The sequence below is a fragment of the Chelonoidis abingdonii genome, chromosome 1, assembly GCF_003597395.2.
Source record: "Chelonoidis abingdonii isolate Lonesome George chromosome 1, CheloAbing_2.0, whole genome shotgun sequence".
NCBI lineage: Eukaryota > Metazoa > Chordata > Testudines > Testudinidae > Chelonoidis > Chelonoidis abingdonii.
In genome coordinates this window covers 159,007,398-159,034,490 of record NC_133769.1, presented here as the reverse complement: position 1 = coordinate 159,034,490, position 27,093 = coordinate 159,007,398, and the positions used below count along the sequence as shown (strand labels likewise).

General features: G+C 47.1%; 1 protein-coding gene across 3 annotated transcripts in view; it reads left to right on the top strand.

Moving 5' to 3' along the window:
- The first annotated feature begins 712 nt into the window (after positions 1-712).
- Positions 713-27,093, top strand: part of TMEM39A (transmembrane protein 39A) — a 34,367-nt gene continuing 7,986 nt past the window's right edge. The window contains exons 1-3 of one of the 3 annotated variants that reach the window (XM_075072044.1): positions 713-1,229; positions 24,528-24,721; positions 25,699-25,921. In XM_075072044.1, the coding sequence (XP_074928145.1) occupies positions 24,609-24,721; positions 25,699-25,921 (336 nt within the window). In that variant the 5' untranslated portion in view covers positions 713-1,229; positions 24,528-24,608. Of the gene's footprint in view, positions 1,230-11,867; positions 12,038-24,527; positions 24,722-25,698; positions 25,922-27,093 lie in introns of those variants that run through there. The other 2 variants (XM_075072032.1, XM_075072036.1) reach the window with 2 other exon arrangements.

Genomic DNA, 27,093 nt, shown 5'->3' with positions numbered 1-27,093 from the left:
AAACCTCCCCACCCAGGTCTGGGGTCCCGGCCGCAGGCCCTGCTCACCCCGCTGCTGGCCTTGGTGAACAGAACACCAGGCCGGCAGCGAGCTGAGCAGGCTGGCAGTGTAAGATCAGCATTTTAATTTAATTTTAAATGACCCTTCTTAAACATTTTGAAAACCTTGTTTACTTAACATACAATAGTTCAGTTATATAATATAGACTTATAAGAAAGAGACCGTCTAAAAACGTTAAAATGTATTACCGGCATGCGAAACCTTAAATTGGAGTGAATAAATGAAGACTCGGCACAGCACTTCTGAAAGGTTGCCGACCCCTGTCGTAGATCCTGAAAGCGAGTCTTGGCTGCAGTGGGTGGCTGTGGAGGGCCAGGGCAGCGACTGAGCAACACAAAGTTTGTTTAAAAAAAAATCAGCGTCCAGTTTTCAGTTCCTAGAGATCAGCTGCCTTTGGGAGGCTCTTCTCAAGGAGGAGGGCTGGGAATCCGTCTCTCCCCAAGTGAGAGCTGAGCTCCCGCTGTGGCTTTCCCGGTCCCCCTACTCGGGGGAGCGGGAGCGGGGACAGAGCGGGCACCAAAGCCCAGTCCTTAGCGCCTAAGGGAGGGGGGGCACCGCCCCACAGCAGGCGTTGCCACTACCAACATGGCTCCTCTCCCTGGCCGCCACCCCCCTTTTCCCTTCCTGGGCTGGCCGCTGCTGTCGCCCTGTGATGAGAGCATCAGCCCTCACTGCCACGTCTCTCCTGGGGAGCAGCAGCCACCGCTGCGAGGGGAAAAGGGAGCGGGCGAGCGCGGGGAAAGGTGGCGAGAGAAGGAGCGTGGGGCGGGGGCTGGACTAGGTTCTCCCGCCCCCTCCCTCCCCACTGCTCCCCGGGGAGCTGCCGACCCCCGACCCCCTGCAGCTTGGCCCTGCTGGGCAGGTGGCTGCACCTGCCCGTTTGGCCGTGGTGGGTGCTGGCAGGGTGGGTAGGTGCTAGGCGAGTCTCCCCGCGGGGTGGGGAGCCGGAGCCAGGCCACCCGCCTGCCCGTGCCACCTGGGTAAGACGGTGCCTGCTGCTGCCAGGGCTAGGGAGGGACCCCGGGCTCTGCAGCGGCAGCAAAGCAGCAGCTGCTGGTGTTGGGGGAGGGGGCTGGAGTGTGGCTCTTTGTTGCTGCTGTGTGAACGGGACCCTCCTCCTGGCTGATGTCTGAGCTGCACCACTACCTCCTCCATCTGCACTTCGATGTGTGAGTACCGCCTACTGCTCCTTCTCCAGCCCTTGGGGCACTCCCCCCACCCCCACCCTAAGGCCCTGGATCCCTCTTCCCGCCCCCTTTTCCGCCATGCCTCTGTCCAGACAACTTTTGTTCCTTTAATCACGAATTGCTGGGAGTTTGAAATGCATTAAACTGAGAGTTGGGGGAGGGGAGGATTGGTTTTAGTGCATCGGTAGGGCTTCTGCGTGGGGCTTTCCTCTCCGTTAATGGGGTGCTTGTGGCTCTGGGGGGGGTTTTACAAACCCAAACTGGGACTGTGTGAAGATCCTGCACACGTATCCCAAGGAGTTACTGTTTAGATGCCTCTGGGCTGCAGGGTGTGTGGGAAGAATTACTGCCCCAGAGGAAAGGCAGCTACTTCTGAGGGGGACCAGTAATTCCAGTGTTGCCTCTCTTTCTGGCCCAAGTACTCATCGTCTAAAAGAAACCTTGAAACATGCAGTTGCAGCAGGGCTGATGAGATTCTTTAAACTTTATTTCCAGCAGCTCTTCTGGAGATAGGCTTAAGTTGCAAAATTGAGCTCCAGCTCTGGATTTCAGACACCCGAAGTATAGGGGGGTGCTTGGAAAACAGATGAGAGATGTGCTGTTTGCAAAGTTAGTGTTTGGATTTTAAACACCACAAAGTTCATTTGGGCTTACATTTGCGGTTGGTATTTTTTAGAACACTACCCAGCATTTTAAATGATCAAGGAAAATATGATAGATTGAGTAGGACATGGGATGTATAGAACTGATCAGAGCCACATATCATAAATGGTGAAACATAATTAATCTGAGCCCATATAACTTGTGATAAGACCCCATTCTTCTGAAAGTGGAAAGTGTGCAATGCACTTTCCTGTACTCCTAAGAAAGCCATGTATTGATTATTCTCCATTACATGGAATGGCAGTTAAGATGACGACTCTGCTTATTATATGAGGCTGCATGCTAACTATTCTGGGGTCGCTTTAACAATGAATATTCAACTGAAACAAGGATAGCTTTGTTTCCAGTGTATGAAAGCTCTTGTGCATGATTTTTGGATGTGAACAGCAGGCCCCTCGTATCGCTTCCGTTTGTGATGACTATACATGAATGAATGAGATGTCCATACTCCAAAGTGGTGGATTGTAAAGTTCTAAGAGAAAAGACCTCATTTTAGTTGCCAACCCAGAGGACTATGTACCTGCTGCCATCAGGAATTTTTGGATAGGGAAACTGATGTACAGAGATGGGGGAAAAAAGGGGGTCGAAGATCACACAGCGTGTCAGTGGCAGAACAGGAAATAGATGCCAAGTCCCTTGATTCCCATTCTGGTCCCCCTAAAATTCTTGATGTTTATGTCCATTCAAGTTTATTTGTTGGTGCCTCTTACTCCCCACTCTAGGAAGTTTCTTTAAGTGTTACTCTAAAACTGACCTTCACACAAAGCACCTTACTGTCTGGCCCTATCAATACCCAACGGGTAAAATCCTGACCCTACTGACATCAGTGGGGTTTTGCCATTGACTTTTTTGAACCTAGGATTTTACCCAGTACCTGTAGGCCCTGATCATACTGGGATTCTCTAAGATGTGGACATTTCTGCTCTGTGTCTTGTTCTCAAGCAGCTGTCAGTTTTCATTTTGCAGCCCAAACCAGCATATAGGATGGGAGTGCTGCCTACTGACAAGAGCTGAGCACTAGGAGTCAGCACTGCTGGTTTTCATTCTTTGCTCTGACACTGACTCAGTCTGTATACTTATGAAAACCAACTGGGTAGACCTTTTTAGTAGTGGCTAGCAACACTGGGTGCCTAATTTGAGGCACTTTGGGAGGGATCCACAAAGTACTTATGTGCCTAAGTCTACAAAACTGCTGATTAACTCTTAGGTGCCTAAGCTCGCTCGGTGCCTAAGTTTTTTCCCAGAGCCTATGTTTCTGCCTCTGGGCATGTGCATTGGTGCCTCTCTGTAGGTGTCCAGGCGCTGTCTCCTGCCTAAACACCCAAATGTTTCATAGACCAGGAGAATAGAGCGACAGAGTCCTGTGGCACCTTATAGACTAACAGATGTATTGGAGCATAAGCTTTCGTGGGTGAAAGCATGCGTCTGACGAAGTGGGTATTTACCCATGAAAGCTTATGGTCCAATGCATCTGTTAGTCTGTAAGGTGCCACAGGACTCTTTGTCGCTTTTTACAGATCCAGACTAAGATGGCTACCCCTCTCATACAGGAGAATACAGGCATTCAGCTGCCTAAGTTGCCTGTGGGGCCTAATCTAGCAGGCATGCTCAGAGGCCACCTGATGGATTGGGGCCCATTTAAAAACAGACTGGAGAAGGAGGAGGTGGCACTGCCGTCCTCCTCCTAACTTTTAGCCCAGTACTTAGAGCAGTGGTCCCCAACCTTTCAGTGTGGCGGGCGCCCACCGAGGAACATGGCCGCCAGACAAGCAGCTGCCGAAATACCACTGAGAAGTGGCAACGCCAAGACGCATTGCTACCAAGAAGCATCACTGCCAAAATTCCGCTGCTTCTCGGCAGCATTTTGGCGATGCCACCTCTTGATGCCACTGCTTCTCGGTGGCATTTTGTGGCGATGCTTCTTGATGTTGCCGCTTCTCAATGTCATTCCGGCATCTGCTTGTCCAGCGGCTGTGCTCCTCGGCGGCGGGGCGCTCCCTTGTCAGTAGGTGGGCGCACATAGATGCCCCAACGGGCCCCATGGCACCCACAGGCACTGCATTGGGGACCACTGGCTTAGAGCACTTGCCTGGGATGTGGGAGACTCAGGTTCAATTCCCACCTCTCCGCTAGAGGGGGTAACAGGATTTGAACAGGGGTCTCCTCATCTCAGGAGAGGTGCTCTGGGATATTCTGTTGTGGGGCTCCCTCAGTCTCTCATTTTGAAGCTGTTCCACTGCAGATAAATAATGAGAGTGATTGGAGACACAGGGTCTTCCATCTCCCACATGGGTGCTCTAACTACTGGACTGCAGAGCCATTCTCTCACTGTCTGGGCCAATGACTGACTCTCCCAGCCAGAAGGAGAGGGGAGAATGACTCTGCAGTCCAGTGGTTACGGCATCCATCTGGGAGGTGCCTATCTCAGAGAGAGGCAGGTTTATCACACACCCCTATCATGAGCATCTCCAATTAGATAGTTTAGGCAGTTCAGCACCTAGTGTCCTGGCTTTTGTTGATCCCATTGTGTGGTGCGTGTCTCTCCACATTCACTGTGTAGTGAGCCTGGGTGCTTAGCTTGGCTTTGTGGCTCTGAGGCTACATCTTCACTACCCGCCGTATCGGCAGGTAGCAATCGATTGCTCGGGTATCGATATATCGCGTCTCATCTAGACGTAATATATCGATCCCTGAGTGCGCTTATATCGATTCCGGAACTCCACCAAGCCCAACAGAGTTGCGGAATCGACAGGGGGAGCTACGGACATCGATCCCACACCGTGAGGACGGTGAGTAATTCGATCTTAGATACTTCGACTTCAGCTACATTATTCACGAGCTGAAGTTGCGTATCTGAGATCGATTTTCCCCCGTAGTGTAGACCAGCCCTGAATGTTGTTCCTGTGATTTTCCTGGTGCTTAAAAGTTAGGCACCAGGACACTCAGTGTTGCAATGGCTAAGTCTCTTCATGGATGCTAGCTGTGGAGCCTAATTTTTTCAAAAAGTCTGAGCCACCACAGTTCTCACTAACTTCAGCTGGCATTGCAGATGCCCAGTGCTTTTGAAAACAAGGCCCAAATTGTCTCAAGCTGAGCACCTAAAATTGATAATTTTGCAAATTTGGGCCCTACTTTCTCTGTGCTTCTGTTTTCCCATCTGTAAAAAGAGGATAATATTTACCTTCCTACTTGAGCAGGGGTTTTGTAAGAGTAAATTAGTTCTTGCAAAGCATCTTGAGTTCTTTAGATGAATAGCTCTTGCAAGCTATCACTTTTCTAGTGATACTGATAGAATCTTGCTGTAGCTAAGATTGCAAAGTAGTATCAGCGTAGATAGGACCAGGGTTGGGCATTTGACAGGTCCAAAAATAATTTGCCAATTGACTGGTCAAATATTGTCAAATACTGTCAGATATAGACATATTTTATAGCACTAATTTATTAAAATAGTAACAACAGTACCAAAAACAGATAAGGCTTTATGGTCTCAAATAGGCTTAACCTTAGATACTTATATGTAATTGCAAAAACCAAGTTACTTAACTGAGATGTTTTAACTCAGAAAAATGCAAAACAATGAAATGAAGTTATAAAAAATGAAGGAATAATTATTATTACCTTTTTTTAGCAATGTTAGATTAGCATTTAAATGTGAACGTTACTCAAGATTGAATAGTTACAAAAGGAAAAAATTGAAATTAAATAGAACAAACACAGAGCAACTAAAAAGATTTTAAAATGACTTTTTCCACTTTTTCTTGGTAGACATTCAAGTAGCTTAATGGCTGTGCTTCGTGTGTTGTAAATTGTCATGTATATTGATGGCCTGTTTTACACATAAGGATAGAGATACATACAATATTGGTTCTAGAAGATTCTAGTCAATCAAGAGGCTCAACTTTTAATTACTTTGCCCTTTCCCCCCCAACAGGTGGCATTAGCATGTAGTAAAGTAAGTGATCAAGACTTTTAAGTAGGCTTGCTAACAGATGGCAATCAAAAAGGTACGTTGGGCCTACATCAGGGCATTCTTTCTGGAATATTTGATCATGGTCAGATAATAAGTCAGTTGACTGGTCAGTTGATCAGCTTTCTAGGCTGAACCGGCATTAGGAGAGAAATGTTTGCACTGGTGTTAAGGATATTGGTATACTAGTATAAATTACTCTAATGCATTGTTTTCTTACTCCTGTGTTTTTTGTGGGAACTTTTTACCTTTTGGGCTGAAATTCTTGGAAGATTTTTTGTTTGTTTGTTTTTTAATGAAGTTTGAGCAAAATCCCATCCAGTGTTTTGGATTTAGGAGAGGGTAAAAACAAACCATTTTTATGTGGGTGTGTAAAACTCAAAACAGCTCAACTTTGAATCTTCAAACTTACCCTAAACACTGGACTCCAGAGTCATTCCCGTGCGTGCTGTCTCTGGCTCAGTGACTGTTCCACTGTGAATGAATACTTAAATAGTCATTGGACTAGACAGAGAGAAAATGGGAATGGGTCTGTAGTCCAGTGGTTAGGGCACAAAGGTGGGAGACTCTGGCTCCAGTGTCCCGGCTCCACTCATTCTTTCATTATTTATCCAGAGTACAGCAGCTTCAACAGGAGAGATTGAGGGAGCCTCGGATCAGACTATCTCAGATCCCAGTGGTTAGAGCTCTCTCTTAGGATTTGAAGATGAGTCTTCCCCATCTCTTCTCCCCTGCTGACAGAGAGGGGAGAATTGTACTTGAGTCTTCCATATTCTAGGCAAGTGCTGTAGTGATGGACTAAAAGTTATAAGGTGGTTGCTGCTGCTGCCGCTGCCTCCTCCTGGATTGCACCCCCATGTAATTTAGTTGGCCAAATGCTTGTCTTCCCCTGATTTGTGAATCACTCTGGGGTTTAGGTGGGAGACAGGTGTCCGGACACCTTGAGGGAGGCAGCAGTGTGCATGCCCAGAGGCAGGCAGGAGCGTTCAGCAGCAGTTTTGTGGATCAGAGTATAGCCATAATTAGGATGTGGGCACCCAACCCACAGACATAAGCACCTAAGTACCTTGTAGTCCAAAGTTCCATGCCCAGAAATCAGGACAGTCTGAAAACTAAGATCGCTCCTGCAGTATTAAATCAGCCAGTATTACTGTTGTGTACTTATGGCCTAAACTCAGTTTAGGCATCTAAATGCACACTAAGGGTATGTCTATGCTACCTGCCGGATCGGCGGGTAGTGATCGATCTATCGGGGATCGATGACACGATAAATGGATCCACGAATGTGCTCCCTGTTGACTCTGGAACTCCACCAGGATGAGAGGCGGAAGCGGAGTTGACGGGGGAGCAGCGGCCGTCGATCCTCTACCGCGAGAACGTGAAGTAAATCGATCTAAGATATGTCGACTTCAGCTGCGCTATTCTCATAGCTGAAGTTGCGTATCTTAAATCGATTCCTCCCCCCACCCCCACCCGCCCGCAGTGTAGACCAGGCCAAAGGGACTGAAATAAATGTAGCCTGGTATTCAAAGGAGCAGATACTATGAGATGCTGGGGGAGCTCAGCTCTTCTGGAAATCAAGCCACTTTTACTCAAGTCCCTAAATGCAGATTAAGGTGCAAGAACCCAAATTTAAAAATTTTGGCCAATTCCCAGCCCTCTCCCTCTTTCCCTTGTTAAATGTGAACCTTAATGTTATGGTATTAGTGCAGACTATTAATATATGGGAGGGCTGAGTTAAGGTTGCAGGAACTACTTGAATGCTTGGAATCTAATTTTTTTATTCCCTGATCTTGCAACCTTAATTCTGCAGTTATATTTTTTTTTCCTTATACTTGAATATATTTCTTTACACAGGCCTGAGTCCTGCAGCCCTATTCTGTTCAGTAACAAAGAGGCTGCAAAGCCAACTTAGCTGGTTCCAGAGAAATACCTCCTGACAGTAGCTGTGGGTCCCCCTTCCTGCACAGCCCCACACATAGGATGGGAGAGGCGGCTTGAAGGATAGCTGGAATGCTATATACTCTGGTCACTCTGGGCTGCAGAGCAACCCATTGAGAGCTGCCTTATGTTGTAGCAGATTCAGCATCACCTATATTTTCGTAAAGTGTCTAGCATATTTGGGGCCCTACTGTAATATCTATAAAGATTAAATAATATGCCCCATCACCCCCAGTCAAGTAGAGGTTAGTATTTTTTTTAAAGGGGATACTATTATATTTTTAAAAAAGTGATTAGAAAACTCTGTTCCTAGTACTTTGAAATTCTTTTACTGTTAGTAAGCTGAGTGTTGTTGTTTACATGGCACTATGAACTGCTTAGTGCTTAACAGAGACAGACAAGACAGGGATCAAATTCTGCTCTCAGTTACAGCAGAAGTTTGAGCCCCTCAAACCCAACCCATCTCCACAACTTTTGGGAGCTCCTCCATGGGCCATGTGTGTGGTGAGTCTGCGTCTCCACAAGTCTCTGTCTCTCTCCCAACTTTCTTCTAGCTCTTCACGAAGTACTGGTACTGTGGCCTTCTGGGCTACTTTCATGATAAGGCGTTGGGCTTCCAGAGCATGACTGGGGAACTGGTACAATTTCATGCTGACCTCCATGGTTTTGACTTGCTCAGAGAGCTCCCACAGGCTAAGGGGGGATGATGATGCCACGTTGAGCAACCTTCCCCCCAATTAGTCCCCTTGGAGAACTTACTCAACCTGCAGCACTGGCTTTTCTGAACGATACTACCCACCAGCAGATCTGTTGCTCTATGCTCCCCTCTTGGGCTGGGGACAGGGGAGCATATTCCTTCCCCCTCCTCCTTCAACCATTTTACAGTGTGAAACTTTTTTAACAGGTGCATTTTTTTTAAATAGGTGAATCTTCAGTCATTTGACTTGGCTAAATCATTCATTAGACATCACAGTGCCTTGTGAAAGGTTTCTGACATCTTTAATGGGGCATGTGGATTCTACTAAGTCATTTCCAGCCCTGTTTGACTTTTTGGACTGAACATTTTGCAAGCGGAAGCAGAGACCTCTGGTGAGAAGTAGACAGTATGCATTATGCAACCTGGCTTGTAAAAGTCAGGCAGGCTGGCTGACTGATACAATACCTGCTACTGCTGCATAACCCGTGTGCCTGTGGGGGCAGGTTCAGAATTGTTGATCTAAAACAAAAGTGTCAGTGGACTTCATGGTCTGAGAATGTCTTTAAAGGAGCATGCAGGTAAACTCAGGAGGCCAAATCAGTCCCTGGGTATAACTAACCACTTCAGTGGAGTTACACTGAGAATGAGTCAGCTTGGCCTATTGTATTTTTCTTGGGTGAGATTTCCCCCCCTCCCTCCATATTATTTTTGTAGGCTTCTGAATGCTTATTTCTAACAAGGTCAATGAGAGTTGAAGGCACTTGGACCTGGCAGGAGGCATTCATAACCTCACAGTATAAGGTGATTAGTTATAGCATCTTACATAGTTCAATATTTGTTATCTAGATACCACAGTAAAATAAATAAATAAATAAATATTTATATATATATATAATATAAAGCAATGTATATCTGAGGAATGGCATGTGTGACTGTATATACAGGCTTCCATACACAAATTAAATGTTCAGAACAGTTTTTAAAAATACCTGTCACAATTTCACTGTCTCCATAAGTGTGAATGGACAGTCGCTAGAAGTTGCTATTGCATTGATACTCTCCAGCATGAATTCTAGCCTAATGACATGGAATAGGACTCGGGCAATTCACCTCTCATTTCATTGCACAAGAAAGCAGGGACATTCAAAGTTGCTGTAAGATAAATTCTGAGTTTTTTAGATATATTACAGGTAAATTTAACATCACACATAGACACACACACTAGAAATTGAAACAGCTTTGAAAGTCTCCAGCTTTCTGATTGGAATGGAATCCCCCAAGTCCTACTGCATGTCATCAAAAAGTAAAGGGAACAGATTTCCCATCTGATTTGTAACTATTCTTTAGCCTATTTTGAGCCTATTAGCAGAAATCACTAGGATTTTTTTTTATGTAATATGCGTTGTACTGATTGAATTACCTTTTATATTAAAAATTCTAGTTGGTAAACAGGCAAGGACAGGAGAAATGCTGCTTTTGTTTGTTTAAGAAAATCTTGTAAAAGCAATTAGCAGTTACAGTAAAAGCTTTTTTACCCGGCATGTTGGGAAATGGGGGGGTACTAGTGAGTGATGAATGCTGGTTAACTAAGAAGGAAGGAGTTTGGGTGTGGGAGGGGGCTTGGGACAGGTTTCAGGGTGCTGATCTGGGGGGTATTGGTTCACCTTGGGTGGCTCCCCACAAGCGGCAACGTGTCCCTGCTGTTCCTTGGTGGAGGCATGGCAGGTGGCTCTGTGCGCTGCACCCACCCTGGCCTGAGCGCTGGCTCAGCAGCTCCCATTGGCCGGGAACTGCAGCCAATGGGAGCTGCAGGGGAAGCGGCTGTGGGCAAAGGCAGCACGCAGAGCCACCTGCTGCGCCTCCGCTTAGAAGCAGCCGGGACAAGTTGTTGCTTGCGGGAAGCTGCCCAAAGTGAGCACCCCCCAGATCTGGCACCTCAAAACCTGTCTCAAGCCTCAACTCCCTTCCCCTCCCGCACCCAAATTCCCTCGCAGAGCCTGCGCCGCAGTCCCACGCCCCCTCCCGCACTCCGAACCCCTTGTGGCCATTCCTCTGCCTAGGAGCAGCAGGGACATGCCAGGTAGGGAGCCTGCTGGCCCCACACCAACCGGACTATAAACCAGACTTTCTGTGAAGATTAGAAATGCTGCTTTATGGAGCTTTCCGGTTGGTACAGGGCCAAATAACACAGCTTTTACAGTATATAGTGCTGTACAAACATTAACTACCCCCCTGCAAGGCAAAAAATAATCCCTGTTTTACACATGAGGAAATTCAGGCCCAGAGAGGTGAAGTGATCTGGTCAGGGTGTCACAGCAAGTCACTGGAAGAGCTAGAACACCGGAAATTCCTGACTCCCAGTCCTGTATGTGGGCCACTAGGCCATGTGTCTTTTGTGTGAGAGGCTGGGTGAGAATATATGGGGCTTCTCAGAGTTTGTAGTAAACCCTGAATTTTTCAGTAGTTAACTTGACCATAAAAAAATTGCCACTGCTTGAAATTAGCACACAGGATCCTAGGTCAGACTCGTTTGTCATACAAGTGGCTTTAAAAATAACTTTTTTCCCTCTCCACTCACATAACTCACAATATTTAAATCCTCAGTGCTCCTAGCTGAAATTTCCCTCCCCATTGTCATGCAGTGGGCTATCAATAAGAGGGCTGCATGTCTGCTCTTCAATGGTGGCTGCGTTTTCAGTGATACTGTATGAATGTACAGTTGCTTGTCTTCATTCCGCAGAATTTAGCAATTCAAGAATTATGTGTTTTTATTCACATACAGTGGAAATAAATTGTTTTGTGTACTCTGCCTGCTAATCCATTTTCCCTGGGATTTATTCTAGCAGTCCAACCTCTGAGCTGCTTCAGAAATGCCATTTATAAAACTGTTTTTTTTTTAATTTTCCCCAAAATTATTCTACCTTGAGGCCTAGGGTGGGTGATATTCAACCCTAGACTAGTGGCACATTTGAGGTCTAAGATCTCATAACTCATCAGATATAGAAGCAGTTGTTTTATACCAGTGAGATGAACAGGGGATTACTCATTCCTATTAGTGTATAAGGCTTTTGTTTCTAGCCCTGGTAGGATGTGAGATATCAGACCTTATAACTGTGTCATTATTATGTATAGAAATGCTATTTTGGGTATCAAGCTTAAACTGTTTCCAGCTCTCGGATGACAAAGCCAAGTGGCTTTTGGGTAACATTCTTAGTTTAGTAATTCCTGCCAGCTTCATTTTAAATCTCACATGCTGGATGAGACGTGAGCATTGCCGTCCCTTTCCCTTTATGATTGAGAAACATCAGAATTGTAAGACCAAAATAGACCAATGATCCAACTAGTCAGAACTCTTGTTCAAGAACAGACCATCTCTGCAGTTCTTTCTCCTTGTCTTACCAGAACAAACCAACGCTGTCTGTAGTCCAGTATCCTGCCTTTGACAGATACTAATGCCATATTACAAAGGAGGCTGAAGAAACCCACTGTGCCGCTGGGTAACTGTGTAACCCTATACTCTTGGTGAGAAATTTCTTCCTGACTATTGGCTGTTGATCAGTTTACACCCTGAGGCATGAAGGCTGAAGGCTCCTGTAATTTTTTCCATCCTTGCTAGCATAACTACAAATGTCCTCATTCATACAATTATTTAATCCTTCATTACAATTTTACTAAGCTGTTTGCTTCAACAGCATCCTGCAGCAGTGAGTGCCCTGGGATAATTATATGCTGCTAAAGTATTTTCTCTTACTGCTTTTAAGTTTTGCTTTGTTTTTCTGTTAAGGGAAGAGTTCAGTAAGAGTACCTGATTGCCCCCTCCCACTCACATTTTCCCCTGTACCGTAAAGATGGCCATGTCCCGTCCCCACCTCCAAAGGTCTTTTCTTCACAGCCCTCCATTAGGGCGGTCTGAGGCAATGGCTGAGGGGTATAAAAATGAGGTGTGTATAGATGTGTCTGAAACTTGCAGTGAGTATGCCCCAAAAATGTAGCTAAATTGAGCCCCATGCACTTTGTCGTGGGTTGTTTTTTCAGGTGAGACTTTTACAGCCAAGCTCCTGTCTCCTGCATGGAGTGCCATGGAAGTTTTAAAGAGCACGTGTTTGTCCCATTGTCTTTGACCAATACTTTCCACACCAGTGCCCTTCTTGCTGGCTGTTTTCCTCCACAGAGATGGATGCATTTCAGTAGTACTGTGTATATATACAGCAAATGAGGCTTTGTCTGCCTTTCATTATTAATTTCTGCACTTTTCCCAGTTTTGGGTCACACACTCGGACGGGTTGATGACTCCTTTCCATTTGCCAATATTGTGCTTTATGGTGAACCCCGTATTAGTCGGCTTGTTACTTCTGAATTTAAATTCTGAAGGGGAGAGGAATTCTCAGTCACCAATTTAAAAATGAATCCGATCGTACTGATAGTCCCCTGACCCTGGATCTTGGAAGAGATTTGAAGCCTTAACTTTGAATTTGCTGGATCAGTGGCTCTGGAGTTAGACCTTCACTATGCTTTATAATTTTTCTGTCTCTCTGGTGGTTTAATACTCTCTTTATCTGTTGCTTCTGAGTGTTCCATGCAGCGCGGGAACATGGAAAATGTGCTGATTTCAGAGGTCTGCTAACTGTTTGTCTCCCTGAATGGGGGAGGGGTGCAGGGTTTTGCTTGCAGGTGGCAGGTGTGTTCTTTTATTACCAGTGGGTGTTGAAAAGTTGTGTTTATTGCTGGGGGCCGTGCAAGCCAAATGTTTAGTTTGCAGTCTGACAACCTGTCGGTTATTTCTGCATGAAAATAGGTTTGGAAAAATGTAAGTACAACCTCTGTTTTAGCTCGTGTGATGCTAGTACAATGCTGTTGTACAAGTACCATGTCAGTTTTAGCTACAGCAATGTGACAAAGCAAGCAGTGTTATTAATGGTTAGAGCACAGAACTGGGAGTCTGGACTCTTACCTTCTGTTCCTAGGTCTGCGTTATGGTGGGCATGTCACTTGCTTTCTCTCTAAGTTTTTCCATCTGTAAAATGGGGACAAAGATTCTCTGATTTAAGAGGGTGTGCAGAGGGTTTAAAGCAAGTCAGAAGTTGGCCCTCATGTCAGGGCTTGCTGCAGAAGTTTGCTGAAGAGAGAAAAGCATTTCTTTTTTTCAAAGTGTATGTAATGTAACTTCATTGATCCATTAGGCGTGGGATTAGGTTTGTTGGATGAATGGAAGTCTGGGATTAGATTGATCAGAGAATGGAGTTGATTGGGGCAGTTATAGCCAAGATTGTTAGCATTATTTGTTTGGTTTTGGGGTGAAAAAATGAAATAGGGGAGGAAAAAGAGGAGAGAGAAAGGAATGGAAGGATTGTATATTTTCTGCAGTAAAAGTCATACCTCAGCTTTTATTTGTATACTCCCAAAAGCCAGAGGATTTTGTCCTGCTCTCCTCTATCCCTCCTCTGGGTAGGAAGCTACCTTTGTGGCTCTGTCTGCCCTATGCAAAACAGGTTTCAGAGTAGCAACCGTGTTAGTCTGTATTCGCAAAAAGAACAGGAGTACTTGTGACACCTTAGAGACGAACAAATTTATTTCAGCATAAGCTTTCATGGGCTACAGCCCACGATAGCTTGTGCTCAAATAAATTTGTTCATCTCTAAGGTGCCACAAGTACTCCCGTTCTCTATGCAAACCAGGCATTCCAAACAAACCATTGGTTTGGATACAGTGAACTTCTCTCACCTGTACAGCTACTCATGTCCACTTGCAGCAGCTGTCCCAAGTGTTCTGCAGGTGATGGCTGTACCATTCAGTTGCAGCACCTGGGATGAAGTCTGTCATTCAGATTTGGCTAAACTGATGTAGTCTTAAAAGGTCTCTTGCCATGAGAATTGCAACGGCACTTGTTCAGTCAGTCCTCTGAACCCCATTCCTGTGAATTCAGTGCCCCATGTTTGGGAATTACTCAAAAGCCCCTGCTCCCAGAAGCGGTGCAAGACAATATGGGGTAGGTACTGGAAGGGTCCTAGAGTGCACCGGTCCTGGTGTGGTTGTAAGATGTGCTATGCCATAGAAATGAATGAGGGGACCTGCCACATCATGTAGTTACCCCAAGCGAGAGAACTGTTACAGGGACATCAGAAGTCCCCCTGGTCTTTCACCTCTTCCTTCCTTGGTTCTCCCCAGTCTTCTCTCCGCCCATTCCTTTTCCTTGCTCCTTACCTTCCTTCCCCCATCTTCCAGCACTAATGGATTTGGATGCTGGCAGCGATTCTAGTTCTGGTGACTAGCATCCGGGTACTGGAAATGCTGATAGTGTTCTGTCAGCTGTTGCTAATAGCTCCTTTTATGGTTACTGCTGGTAGCACTCTTCTTAGTGATTCCACTGGAACAGCTTCTTGTGCTTTCCCGTGGGAGGCAGGGCGAAGGGGCATCAGGTTGGCAATGCACAATTTCATAGGCATGGCAGCACCCTGGTCGTTGTCTCTGCTTAGCCAGAAAGCAAGGGCATGCAAGTGGAGAATCACACTCATCTGTGAGTTGTGTATGTACTGCAACGTACACATGCGCCTGTAGGGCACAAGGAGATGAGATAGAGACAAGAATGTCTATTTAGGGGCTTAGAGGAAGGGTACATTTTCTGTGCATGTGATCATGGTGCAGGCAGATAACAGGTGGCCCGTGAGGGACAATATGGTGTCAAATCTAGGTACTTAGCAGTTTCAACAGAGAGGGCTGATATCTGCCATTTTTGTTCACTTCTTATGACTGAGACTATATACATGAAGCATCCCTGACATGCAGCGACCTGTAGGGTAGAAGGTGGCCGGTCAGAGCAGAGCAACAACAGAAATCAGGGGATCTTCACATCTTTTCAGAACTTCAAGTTCCGGTCTCCCTTCTCACCGGCTACCAGAAACTGCACAATATTCAATGGATCTACCTTGGAAGGACAAAGAGTTGGTTTGACTCCTACTGGGGTTTAAACCTGTGGCTGTAGGGAGTGCATGGATTTCAGGAATGAGGACTAGACAATCCCAAAGCCATTCTTTTTAGTAATTGTTTTTTAAGCAACATTACAAGATAATTAAAAATTCTCAATATTCTTATTTGAGAGAGTACATCAGCATATTAGACAACTTTTTTATTTAGTTGTGCTTTTAAAAATGCAGTTCTGCTCTGAAAAGTGACTGTGAAAATGGCATCTTGGAATGTTATATTTGTCTTTTGCTGACTCTGGATCAAATTACTCTGTTTACAAGTAAAAGGTATTTTTTTTCTAACTGCCAACTCTGCAAACTCAAACTGGGATCTGAGAGCTAAGCTGGGTGCTTTTCAGCTTGTACCTCGTCACAGCAACAAAGCCTGTGAATAACAAATACTGCCTTCAGTGCAACCCATTTTGCCTTGGGTTTCAGAGCTGCAATTGAAAGAAGGTTTTGGCTGTGCATTTGGAATAATTCTGAGAAACAAATTCTGCTGATGGTGCACAACCCAGAATAGCCTCTAGCTCACTCTCCAGTAGTTGTGCTGGCGCTGCAGAGGTAACAAGTAAAGAGAAGAACATACTTATTTTTGTTTCAGATGAGCAGCTTGATACACATAGGGGTCAGGTGCGTTGGAATAAGAGATTATGGGCAGTTACACTGTTGCTTTTCAGAGCTGAACCATACCTTAAATGAAATAATTAAACACCTTAAAGATACTGTTTTTCTTAAAGGAACACTAACTTTAAGGCCCAAAATGTAATTTTCAGTCCAAATTCATTCCTGTTGTAGCTGCATTGACTTCCCTGGAGTTAAACCAGGGGTGAATCTGGCCTGTTTGTGTGTGTTAAAAAGGTGGGTGGTGTGCAAATTTTGCTCTTATTTACACCAGGGTACTTTGAGACTGACTCCACTGAAGTCAATAGAGTTATATCCACGTGAATCTTGAATAACAGAGATCAGAATTTAGCCCTGTATGTGTGTATAGGGATTAGAAAGGCAGATTTTAAAAAGCCTATTGTGAGTAGAATATGTTTTTAATTTAATTGAAAGGGGTTTATATACACTCTTATTTAACAATGGAAACCCTCCAGCATCTGTGCTGAGGCCTAAAACCAGAAAGTGAAGATGGCCACTCTGATTTCAGTGTGCAAGCTAATAAGTAAACAGACTCCATAAATTGCTAGACAAAAATAAGATTTGTTAAATTCTTTTATGAATTATTGACTGTGCAATGGATAACACGGGGAAAGAATTTTTGTAAGTGCCCCTTTAATGCCTATAGTTAAACTACAGGCCCTTGGATGTTATGCCCTCTACCATAAGCATTCCTTTAGGGAGAATTAGATTAATAGTTTTTCCAGTTTATAAATTAATCTTGTTTTGCTTAAAATACCCTTTAAAGTTGTTTGTTTAATGTTTTAGAGTCTTCCATCCTTCCCTCTCTGAGTTTATAAGAAGTCTCAGGAAGCTTCAAGTGAGTTATACAGTATATATTGCCCCTTTTGTAGGATATATGCAGGTTTGCTATTGTACAGATGCTCATGACTGAAAGTGGCCAATGGGAAGTCCCCTACACGGCCAATACATCAATTGCACAGAAAAGACAGTTACTCACCTTTGTAACTGTTGTTACAAAGTTCGGAGACCCTCCTGGCCGATGTAATGGCCACTAGGAAGACTGTCTTCCACAACAGGTACAGGAGTGAGCAAGTCGCCAATGGTTCAAATGGCGGATGCATAAACCTGCTTAGGACTAAGTTGAGGTCCCAGGTGGGGGCAGGGCGGCGTACTGGGGGGTAGAAGTGCTCCAGGCCCTTAATGAATCTAGTGACTAAGGGGTGGGAAAACACGGAGTGGCCACTTTCTCCAGGGTAGAATGTGGAGATAGCCACCAAGTGGACCCTCAGAGAAGATATCGCCAGGCCCTGCTGCTTAAGAGACCAGAGGTAGTCCAAAACAGTGAGGATCGAGACCTCAGAAGGATTGACATTCTGCGTAGAACACCAGCAGGAGAAACGCTTCCACTTGGCCAGGTATGTTGACTGAGTGGAAGGCTTTCTGCTACTTAGGAGAACATGCTGTACTGGAGCAGAACAGCGTAACTCCGATCTGTTCAGCCATGCAGGAGCCATGCCATGAGGTGAAGGACCTGCAGGTCCGGGTGGCGAAGACTGCCGTGGTCCTGCGTTATAAGGTCTGGAAGGAGTGGCAGGGTGACTGGGCTGGCCATGGACAGGTTGAACAGTGTGGTGTACCAGTGTTGTCTGGGCCACGCTGGCGCAATCAGAATTAGATGCGCTCTGTCCCTACAGAGTTTTATTAGGACCCTGTGAACCAGAGGGAACGGTGGGAAGGCATAAAGTAGGTGGTGCCTCCACGACATGAGGAATGCGTCTGTGATCAATCCCGGTGAAAGGCCCTGGAAGGAGCAGAACGCTTGGCATTTCCTGTTCGTGCGAGAGGCGAACAGGTCTATGAGGGGAACCCCCCCCCCCCGGAAGATTGAATGAATAACGTCTGGTCTTATCGACCATTCGTGACAGTGGAAGGACCTGCTTAGCTGATCCGCCAGAGTGTTCCAAACCCCTGGGAGAAAGGACGCTACCAGGTCTATTGAGTGGGCTATGCAGAAGTCCCAGAGTCGAATGGTCTCTTGACACAGGGGAGTCCCTCCCTGTTTGTTGATATAATACATGGCCGTTGTGTTGTCTGTAAACACTGAGACACAACGGCCATGGAGGAGATGTTGGAAAGCCTGGCACGCAAGGCGGACTGCTCTCAGCTCTCGGACATTTATGTGGAGCGTCAGCTCCTGCGAAGACCAAAGGCCCTGGGTGCGAAGGTGACCGAGGTGAGCCCCCCCATCCAAGAGATGACGCATCTGTCGTCAGGGAGAGCGAGGGCTGAGGTGGATGGAACGGTAGCCCTGCACACACCAGGGAGGGAGTTAGCCACCAGTCGCGGGAGCGTAAGGTTCCTTGAGGGAACGGTCACCAGAACGTCTATTGGGTCCCTGCCCGGACAGTAGACCGAATTGAGCCATGTTTGAAGGGGCCGGAGGCGGAGCCTGGCATATTTGGTCACATAAGTACATGCGGCCATGTGGCCCAGTAGGCCGAGACACGTGCGAGCTGAGGTGGTTGGGGAGATCTGCAGACCTTGAATGATCGCCCTAATTGCCTGGAAGCGTGGCTGAGGTCGGTAGGCCCAGGCTCGAGTGGAGTCCAGGGTTGCCCCTATGAAGTCCAGCCTTTGTGTGGGGACCAGAGTGGACTTTTTCGCATTGAGAAGCAGCCCCAGCTGGGAGAATAGGTCCGTGATTATGTCCACGTGCTGTCTGACCTGAGTCTGGGAGGTTCCTTTGATGAGCCAGTCGTCCAGCTACGGGAATACATGTATCTGCTGCCGGCAGAGGTAAGCGGTGACAATGGCCATGCACTTCGTAAACACCCTTGGGGCCGTGGAGAGGCCAAAGGGGAGGACAGTGAATTGGAAGTGCTGTGATTGGCCACAAAGCGAAGATACCTCCTGTGCGGAGGGAAGATGGCGATGTGGAAGTATGCGTCCTTCATGTCGAGGGCGGCATACCAGTCTCCAGGATCCAAGGACAAGATAATAGTCCCCAGGGAGACCATGCAGAACTTCAACTTGACCATAAACTTGTTGAGGCCTCGCAGGTCTAGGATAGGCCTGAGGCCTCCCTTGGACTTGGGGATCAGAAAGGAGCGGGAGTAAAACCCTTTTCCCTTCTCGTCTGGTGGTACCTCCTCTATTGCTCCTGCGGCGAGGAAAGACTGCACCTCTTGTAAGAGGACTTGCTCGTGAGAGGGGTCCCTGAAGAGGGACTGGGTTGGGGGGCGGGTGGGAAGGCGGGGATGAAACAAGTTGGAGGTGGTATCCTTGTTTCACCGTGCGTAGGACCCAGATGTCTGAGGTCAATTGGGACCACGCCGGGAGGAAGTAGGAGAGACGGTTGGAGAAGGGAGGAGAAGGATCCTGTCCTGAAACTGGTACGCCGTCCTCGTGCGTACCTTCAAAAGGTAGACTTAGGCCCTGGAGGTGCTTTTGGGGGCCCGTGGTTTTGACCCCCTTGGAGCCCGGACTGGCATCTACGGCCACCCTGCCCGCGCCTTCTACTGAAGTCTTGCCTGTGCCGGGGCACAAAGTATGGGCAGTGGGGTTGAGGCCGGAAGGGTCTGCGTGGGTCACAGACGTATGCATGCCCAGTGAGCGCATGATGACCCTGTTGTCCTTTAAACTCTGCAGCCTGGGGTCGGTCTTCTCAGAGAACAGACCCTTGCCATCAAAGGGTAAGTCCTGGATGGTGCACTGGAGCTCGGGTGGCAGACTGGAGACCTGGAGCCATGAGATACGCCTCATGGTGATACCTGAGGCCAGAGTTCTGGCTGCCGAGTCGGCCGCATGAGAGAAGCTTGGAGGGAGGTTCTAGCCACCTTCTTCAAGGAATGCGGCAAATTCTTGGCGTGAGTCCGGGGGTAGTAGTTCTGTGAATCTACCCACCTCTGCCCAGGTGTTGTAATTATAACGGCTCAGGAGAGCCTGCTGAAGGGCACTTGCTGAATACACCTTGCGGCCCGGTAGATCCATCTGCCTAGCCTCCTTAGATTTGGGGACTGGTGCCTGTTGGCCATGGTGTTCCCTTTCGTTGACCGATTGGATAACTAGTGAGGAGGGAGGAGGATGGACATATAGGTATTCGTACCCCCGAGAGGGTACCATGTATTTCCTCTCAAATCCCTTTGCCATAGGGGGAGTGGAGGCTGGGAACTGCCATAAGGTGTCGGCCATGGCCTGGATGGCCTTAATGAAAGGCAGAGCCACCCTAGTGGGGGCATCCACCGACAGGATGCTCACAACTGGGTCCTTGACCTCTGGGACTTCCTCTACTGGGAGATTAATGTTGAACGCCACCCTCCTAAGGAGGTCCTGATGGGCTCTGAGGTCTATCGGCGGGGGCCCTGATGATGAGGTCCCTGCCACTGCCTCATCTGGAGAGGAAGAGGATGACACTCTGGGGATGAGAGGGTCCTGAATGGCCTTTTGCTCATGGGTCGGTTCCTGCTCTAGTGGTACCGGGGAGCCTGGTGGATGGATCATCTGCTCCTCTGTGCCAGCTGGAGGGGGACGGCTAATGGTGGCCTCTGGCGCCTGATGCTCTGAGGGAGCGGAGTGGGTCTGGGCCAATGGAGCACCTTAGGCCTGATGGTACGCTCAGGGTGTCCAAAAGGACCACTGTTGAGGTCCCGTGTCCTGAGACTGGACTTCCTGGAAGACCTCGGTAGGCACCTCCATATCACGGTCCTGGTTGTAGTAACTGTCTGCGTGGGAGGACACCAACATCTGCCTGGATGGCCATGGAGGAGCAGAGAAACCTTGGGCTGAGGTTCCGATGGACCTCGCTCCCCTCTTTAGCGGGGACCGGTGTCGGTATTCAGAATGGTACCGTGATTGAGACCGGGACCTGCGACCAGACCGGTGCCGGGAGATCGACCGGGATCTCGAGTCCCTGCGGCGTGAGCGGCTCCGAGAGGTACGGTGCCTGGATCGGTGCCGGGAACTAGAGCAGTGCTGCGAATAGTGAGGTGGAGAACGTGAGTCTGACCGGTGCTGCGAGTCTGACCGGTGCCGTGTAGAACGGTGCCGGGACTGCGAGCGACGTCAAGAGCGGGAGCATCGTCTCGACCGGGAGCGCCTGCAGGATCGTGATCTTGAGCGGTGCCGGTCCGCTGAGCTGACAGACGGTGGTCTAGTCAGGGTCGGCTTGCCCAGAGATTGAATTACCTGCACCGGCGGTGCCGGGGGTAGGGGCAGTGCCGAATCCGTTAGGGCGATTAAGTCTCTCACCGCCGAAAACGCCTCTGGCATGGATGGCATGGTGAGCTCTACCGCGGTATGCGCCGGGGAGCTATCAGGCGCCGGACTCGACGGCCCTCATGGGACCAGAATCAATGGTGCCGATTTAGTCAGTGCCGCGGCGGGTATCGACGCCGGGCGGTCCAATCTGGGTGCATCCTCTGGCTGCGGCGTGGGTGTTGCCAAAGCAGCAGGAGTCTTGGCCTTCTTTGACCTCGGAGAGAGGGAGCGACGTGGAACCGACTTCGGTGCCGGAGACGGCCGGTGCCGAGAGTCCTTAGGCGTACCGGTGCAATCCGGTGCCGTAGGCGCGCTCCTGCTTACAGGCTGACTGGTGCTCGGTGCCGAAGGTGGCGGTGTCAGGGCCGCCTCCATGAGGAGCTGTTTTAGTCTGATGTCCCGCTCCTTTTTAGTTCGCGGCTTGAAAGCCTTGCAAACAGAGCACTTAGCTGTTAGGTGTGATTCTCCGAGGCACTTCAAACAGGAGTCGTGTGGGTCTCCTGTCAGCATCGGCCTGTGACAGGCCGAGCACGGTTTGAAGCCCGGTGAGCCGGGCATGAGCACCGGGTGCGGGGAAGGGGCTACGCTCCGAACCCCACTAACTAATACTAAACTAACTATACTAAGAACTTACAATTAATTCTAATATCTACGAGAACAACAACTATGTACACAATAACAACGAGAAACTACGAGTAGCTAGGGAGGTGGAGGTCAGCTAAGCTGCACTCCACTGTTCCAACGACCGACACGGGCGGTAAGAAGGAACTGAAGGGTGGCCGGGTTGGCTGGGGTATATATATCGGTGCCATAGCGGCGCCACTCCAGGGGGCGCCCAGCCAACTCACCGAGTGTTGCTAGGGTAAAAAGTCTTCCGGCGAACGTGCACGCGGTGCGCACACACCTAACTGGAATGGAAATGAGCAATCACTCAAAGAAGAACCCCTTTATTAGTGATTTGCCTTACCTAACCTGTCATAAGCACAAGCGCTCCACTGAGAGCTTGGTCCATGGCAAGTTTGAAGTCTAATAATCATTAGTGACTTAAGAAAACACAAAAGACAACATCATTTTCTTTTTAAGGTGACTTCAAAGGACTTTTTTTTTACAGTTGAACTTGTACCCTCTTTTCCTTCATTAGAATAGATTTTTTAAAAAGCCTGTGGTTTCTTTTCTGCTTGTATGTTACCTTAAAATATCAGAAACCTCAATTCTAGCCTTCCCTAACTTTGCTGGAGAACTTTTAAAAGGTCTAAAGAAACTACTGCAAGTTTTTATGCATGAATTAAAAAAGGCAGAGAGGCTTCCATTCTTCACATTGTTACTTGGTTATTACAGTTCACTTGATATTAAGCAAAAAAAAAAAAAAAAAAAGGTAAATAAATAACAATTTAAAAAAAGGACTTTCCCTCACAGCCCACATTGTTCAACTTTCACTCCTTGGCTGTAGCTGTGTCACCATTTTACTAGTTCTCCAGGCACCGTAATTTTTTCCACTCTAGACAAAACTTGAAATTCTACTTTACAAACATAAACAAGTTAAAAAAGGGGGGAGGGCTCTAGTCCATTTCCCCCCATTTTTCAGGCCACCTTTACAGGGGCACCTGCAAAAAAGTCATCTCAAAAACAGCTCAACTGATCTTCTTGAAACTTTATGTAAATTGGCCTTCAGCTGGAGACTATACATAAGACGTTTAAGTACACAATGGAAGTTCTTTAAGGACGTCTTTAGGGTGGAATGGCTCTTCCATAAGCTGTGTCCATGATGGCAGTGATATGATTCGCTCAACATACTACTTGGCATCTCTGCCAGCTATGACTACTTAGAATTTTAAAGGAGGTGATAATTGGCTTATAATTAGAGATGGGGCCATATGCAAATTTTAAAGCCAGATCCAAATTTGCCTAGAAGTTTGGGGTATTCGGATGCAGGGCTTTGATTCAGGCTCAGTTCTTGCTCTAACTTTTTGGAAGGTACACTTTTTTAGAAACTTACAAACATGTCAGTGTGCTTTTAGTCTGGGTTTCACCTTCAAGGCCATGATCCTGGAAAGTTGGCCAACGTGGAGTGACTTGCAGGACTGAATCTCCAAATTACAGCTGGCACTTAATTTGTCTGTTAACCATCAAATCCCACTAAAATCCTATAAGGCTAAGTCATAGATATATTTTAAAAACAATAATCATGGAATCGGTGACGGCTGTGCCGGAAGATCGAGCTTTGTACTGTTAATTTGAGCTGCACAGTCTCTATGGATCAGTTTTTTAAAAAAAAGTAAACAGATGCTCGTTTTCAGTTTAAAGAAATTAATAAGTTGACATGCATTAAAGTTTGCTTTTATAACGGATGGAGAGTGATTGTAAGACTTTCACATCTCTCTTGGGTTAATGCCATTGGACTTTGGTTTCCTACCTCACGATACACTTGACATATACACACACACATATCTTCTACCTTATGACCCTATCTGTTCTGGAAATCAAACCGTTTTAGTTAGAACCATGTTTAAACATGACTCTTGCTAGCAATGCAGTAATATGGTTTTCTTTTCCAGTGTAGAGTGAGATGCTGTTTTGCTAAAACTGGGTGTAGACTAGTCAATAGCTGGCACTGTTTGAAGTCCAGTGTACATAGAGCCTCGTTATCCACCAACTTCAAAAACTGTTTTCCAACTGTAAATTGTTTTAGAAAATTATGGAGAGCAGCACATCTTTCACAATATCTTACACTAAAGCAAAGAGAGGTTCATTTCATTCTAGCTGTTATACTAGAGCATATAATTCTTCTTTGCTTAGTGACTAGGAGATCATCTGTCCAGCTTCTCAGCCAACAGAAGGTTATACTATTCATTTACACAAGGTTATACTACAGAAGGTTATACTATTCATTTACACAATCACTTCTTAAAGGCATAGTTCTAATATGTCTGAATGTTTACCTGTAAGCACTGTTCCATCCTATTTATTCAGGCAAACAAGGAACCTAAGATTGTTTTAAAGGGTCAGTGGCCCCAGAGTATTGGTAGGAGTCCCAGGTTTTCCAGAAGTTTCTGTACAAATAAATGTGGATGGGTTGACCCGGTCTCAACTTTGAGGTGTATCACTGGAAGTTTTCATCTTAATTAATACCACTGTTCTCTCTCCCCCTTCTCCCCACTTCTCCCCTGCAGAGCTGGGAAGGCTTTGGGGTTGTTGTCTGGGTCTCAGGGCAGAGCCTGCTGGAGGCACTGGAAGTGGATCGGTTCCTTGTCATGCCCGGTGGAAGGAGGGGACCCAGTCGGCAGCAGCTAAGCCGTTCAGCTTTGCCTTCTCTCCAGACTTTGGTTGGCGGGAGCTGTGGCAACGGCACTGGTCTGAGAAACAGGTGGGACAAGACAGTATGACCAGCAAGACACACTATGATACAGTGAGGCAGTGTTTGCTAATGGTTAGAGCAGAAGCCTGAAAACCAGGAATCCTGGGTTCTGTTCTAAGCTCTGTGAAGCAGTCTTACCCAATGGCTGAAGCAGCAGATTGGCTGACCAGAACCTTGAGTTCTTTTCAGTGGCACTGGGAGGGAGAAGGTCTAGTGGTTAGAGCACAAGCTGGGACCCAGGACTGTTGCATTCTATTCTTGGCTCTCCGAAGACGTGTGGTCTGGTGGTTAGAAGGGAATTCCTAGATTGTCTCCCTAGCTGTGCCACTGACTGACCCATTTCCCTGTACGTCTCCTCTCTGTTTTACATTTTAATATCTGTCCCAATGGGAGAATTGTGTCCCTGTTCACAAGCATAGCATTCCCCCTGTATTACTGGAAAGGACAGAGTGATAAGAGACTAGGAAGGCACAATTCCCATCTGTTTCCCCAGCAGCAAGATTTGGGGCCATGAATCCTAGAACTGAGCAATCCTAGCCTGTTCCGCTCTGTTCTCTGCAATGTTACTGGGGAATCACTGTATGTGTCACAGCATAGGCGTAATTCCCTGTCTGCCGTGGGGTGGGAGGAAAGCTAGAACACAAGTGTGTGTGTAAGGGGAGATGCGCTGCCACTAGGTTATGAGGTTGGGAAGTAACTTCTCTTCTTTATGCCTTAGTCCTCCTCTGTGAAATGGTTATAATAATTCTGACCTCCTGGAGAAGTTGAGGCATCTATGGAAGGCTGTCGACTTTGTTAAGATGAGTAGGGAGCATCTATGTGTCCTGTGCTAGATGTGTGAATGATCCAAACTCTGGTCAGCAAGGTTCTGCTTTCCTTAATCCCATGCCCCTGCACCATTCAGTAATGACCCTGAAACCTTAGGGAGGCAGCTTGAGGCAGTGCAGGATGCTGACCCTACAGTTAATGGCATCTGTCTGTTTCAGGAATGGTAGTGCAATCAGCCTCTCAGCTCCTCCCATAACGGCCTTGATCACCCCAGAGCCTGTTCGTCACTGCCGGATCCCTGACCTGCCACTGGACGGCAGCCTTCTCTTTGAATTCCTCTTCTTCATCTACCTGCTAGTGGCCCTCTTTATTCAGTACATCAATATCTACAAGACTGTCTGGTGGTATCCCTACAATCACCCTGCCTCCTGCACCTCTCTGGTGAGTTCCCCATTGTGATGTTCCCTCTGGTGTTCTCTGGACTGGTAATCTGTTAGGTCACACCAATCCTCAACTCTGGGAGCCAGCCTTACCCTGCTCTGCTGTGAGAATCCCCACTCCCTTGCTGTTCACTCACAGTCTCTACCATGTAAGCTGCTCTCAGCTACATAAATGAGCACTTTTGGCCAGCTGCTGCTTGGATTGTGCAACCGAATGACACTAGCCAATATCTTTGGTCCCAGACACAACCCTGGGAACCTCCGTCTTGCAGTGTCCAGTTATGCCTGCTGGACGCTGCAAGCTTATATGAGTTTGTCAATTTAATAAAGAAATTCATGTGTACCAGGGTTGTTATCCCAAGGGGAGTCTCTGACATGCTGCAAACCAAATACGCCGCTTCAGGTAGAATAATCAATAACTTATTAACTACAAAAGATAGATTTTAAGTGATTATAAGTCAAAGCACAAAAAGTTGGATTTGGTCAAATGAAATAAGAGTAAAATGCATTCTAAGCTGATTTTAACACTTTCAGTGCCCTTACAAATTTAGATGCATTTCACCACAGGCTGGCTGGTTGGCCTTCAGCCAGGCTATCTACTTTGATCAGAGCTTCAGTCGCTTGGTGGTGGTATCTGTAGATGGAGGTGAAAGAGAGAGAGCATGGCAAATGTTTCTCCCTTTTGTCATGTTGTTTCTTCCCCCTCGGGTCCCCCTCCCCTCCACCTCATTGCAGTCCCAGACTGACCAAGAGAAGGGGGGTGACTACACTCAAGAGTCCAACAGATCCTTTGTTGCTGCCTAGGCCAGTGTACGTTGTTCCGGTGGGGTTGGGTTTGTCCCATGCATGGGCTGATGAGGTGTGAATTGCCCCTTTGCTCCTGGAGAGTTTTGCCTGGGCTTGTTTTAAGCCATGAGGACACATTTTCAGCCTTATAAGTATATACATGAAATTACAACCTATAACATTACTACAATCACAATGCTCAGTGCATCATGAGCCTTCAGAAGACACCCGACATAACAAACTTTGCATTGGATACCACACAATCATATTATAAAGATGAACTTGGGGATGTGGGGTGTTCCCCCGAGGTACAGAGTGTCTCACCCATTCTCAGAGAGCCCGTGTCTCCTCATTACATAGCTTCTCCTCATGGCTCCTTCAATCCAG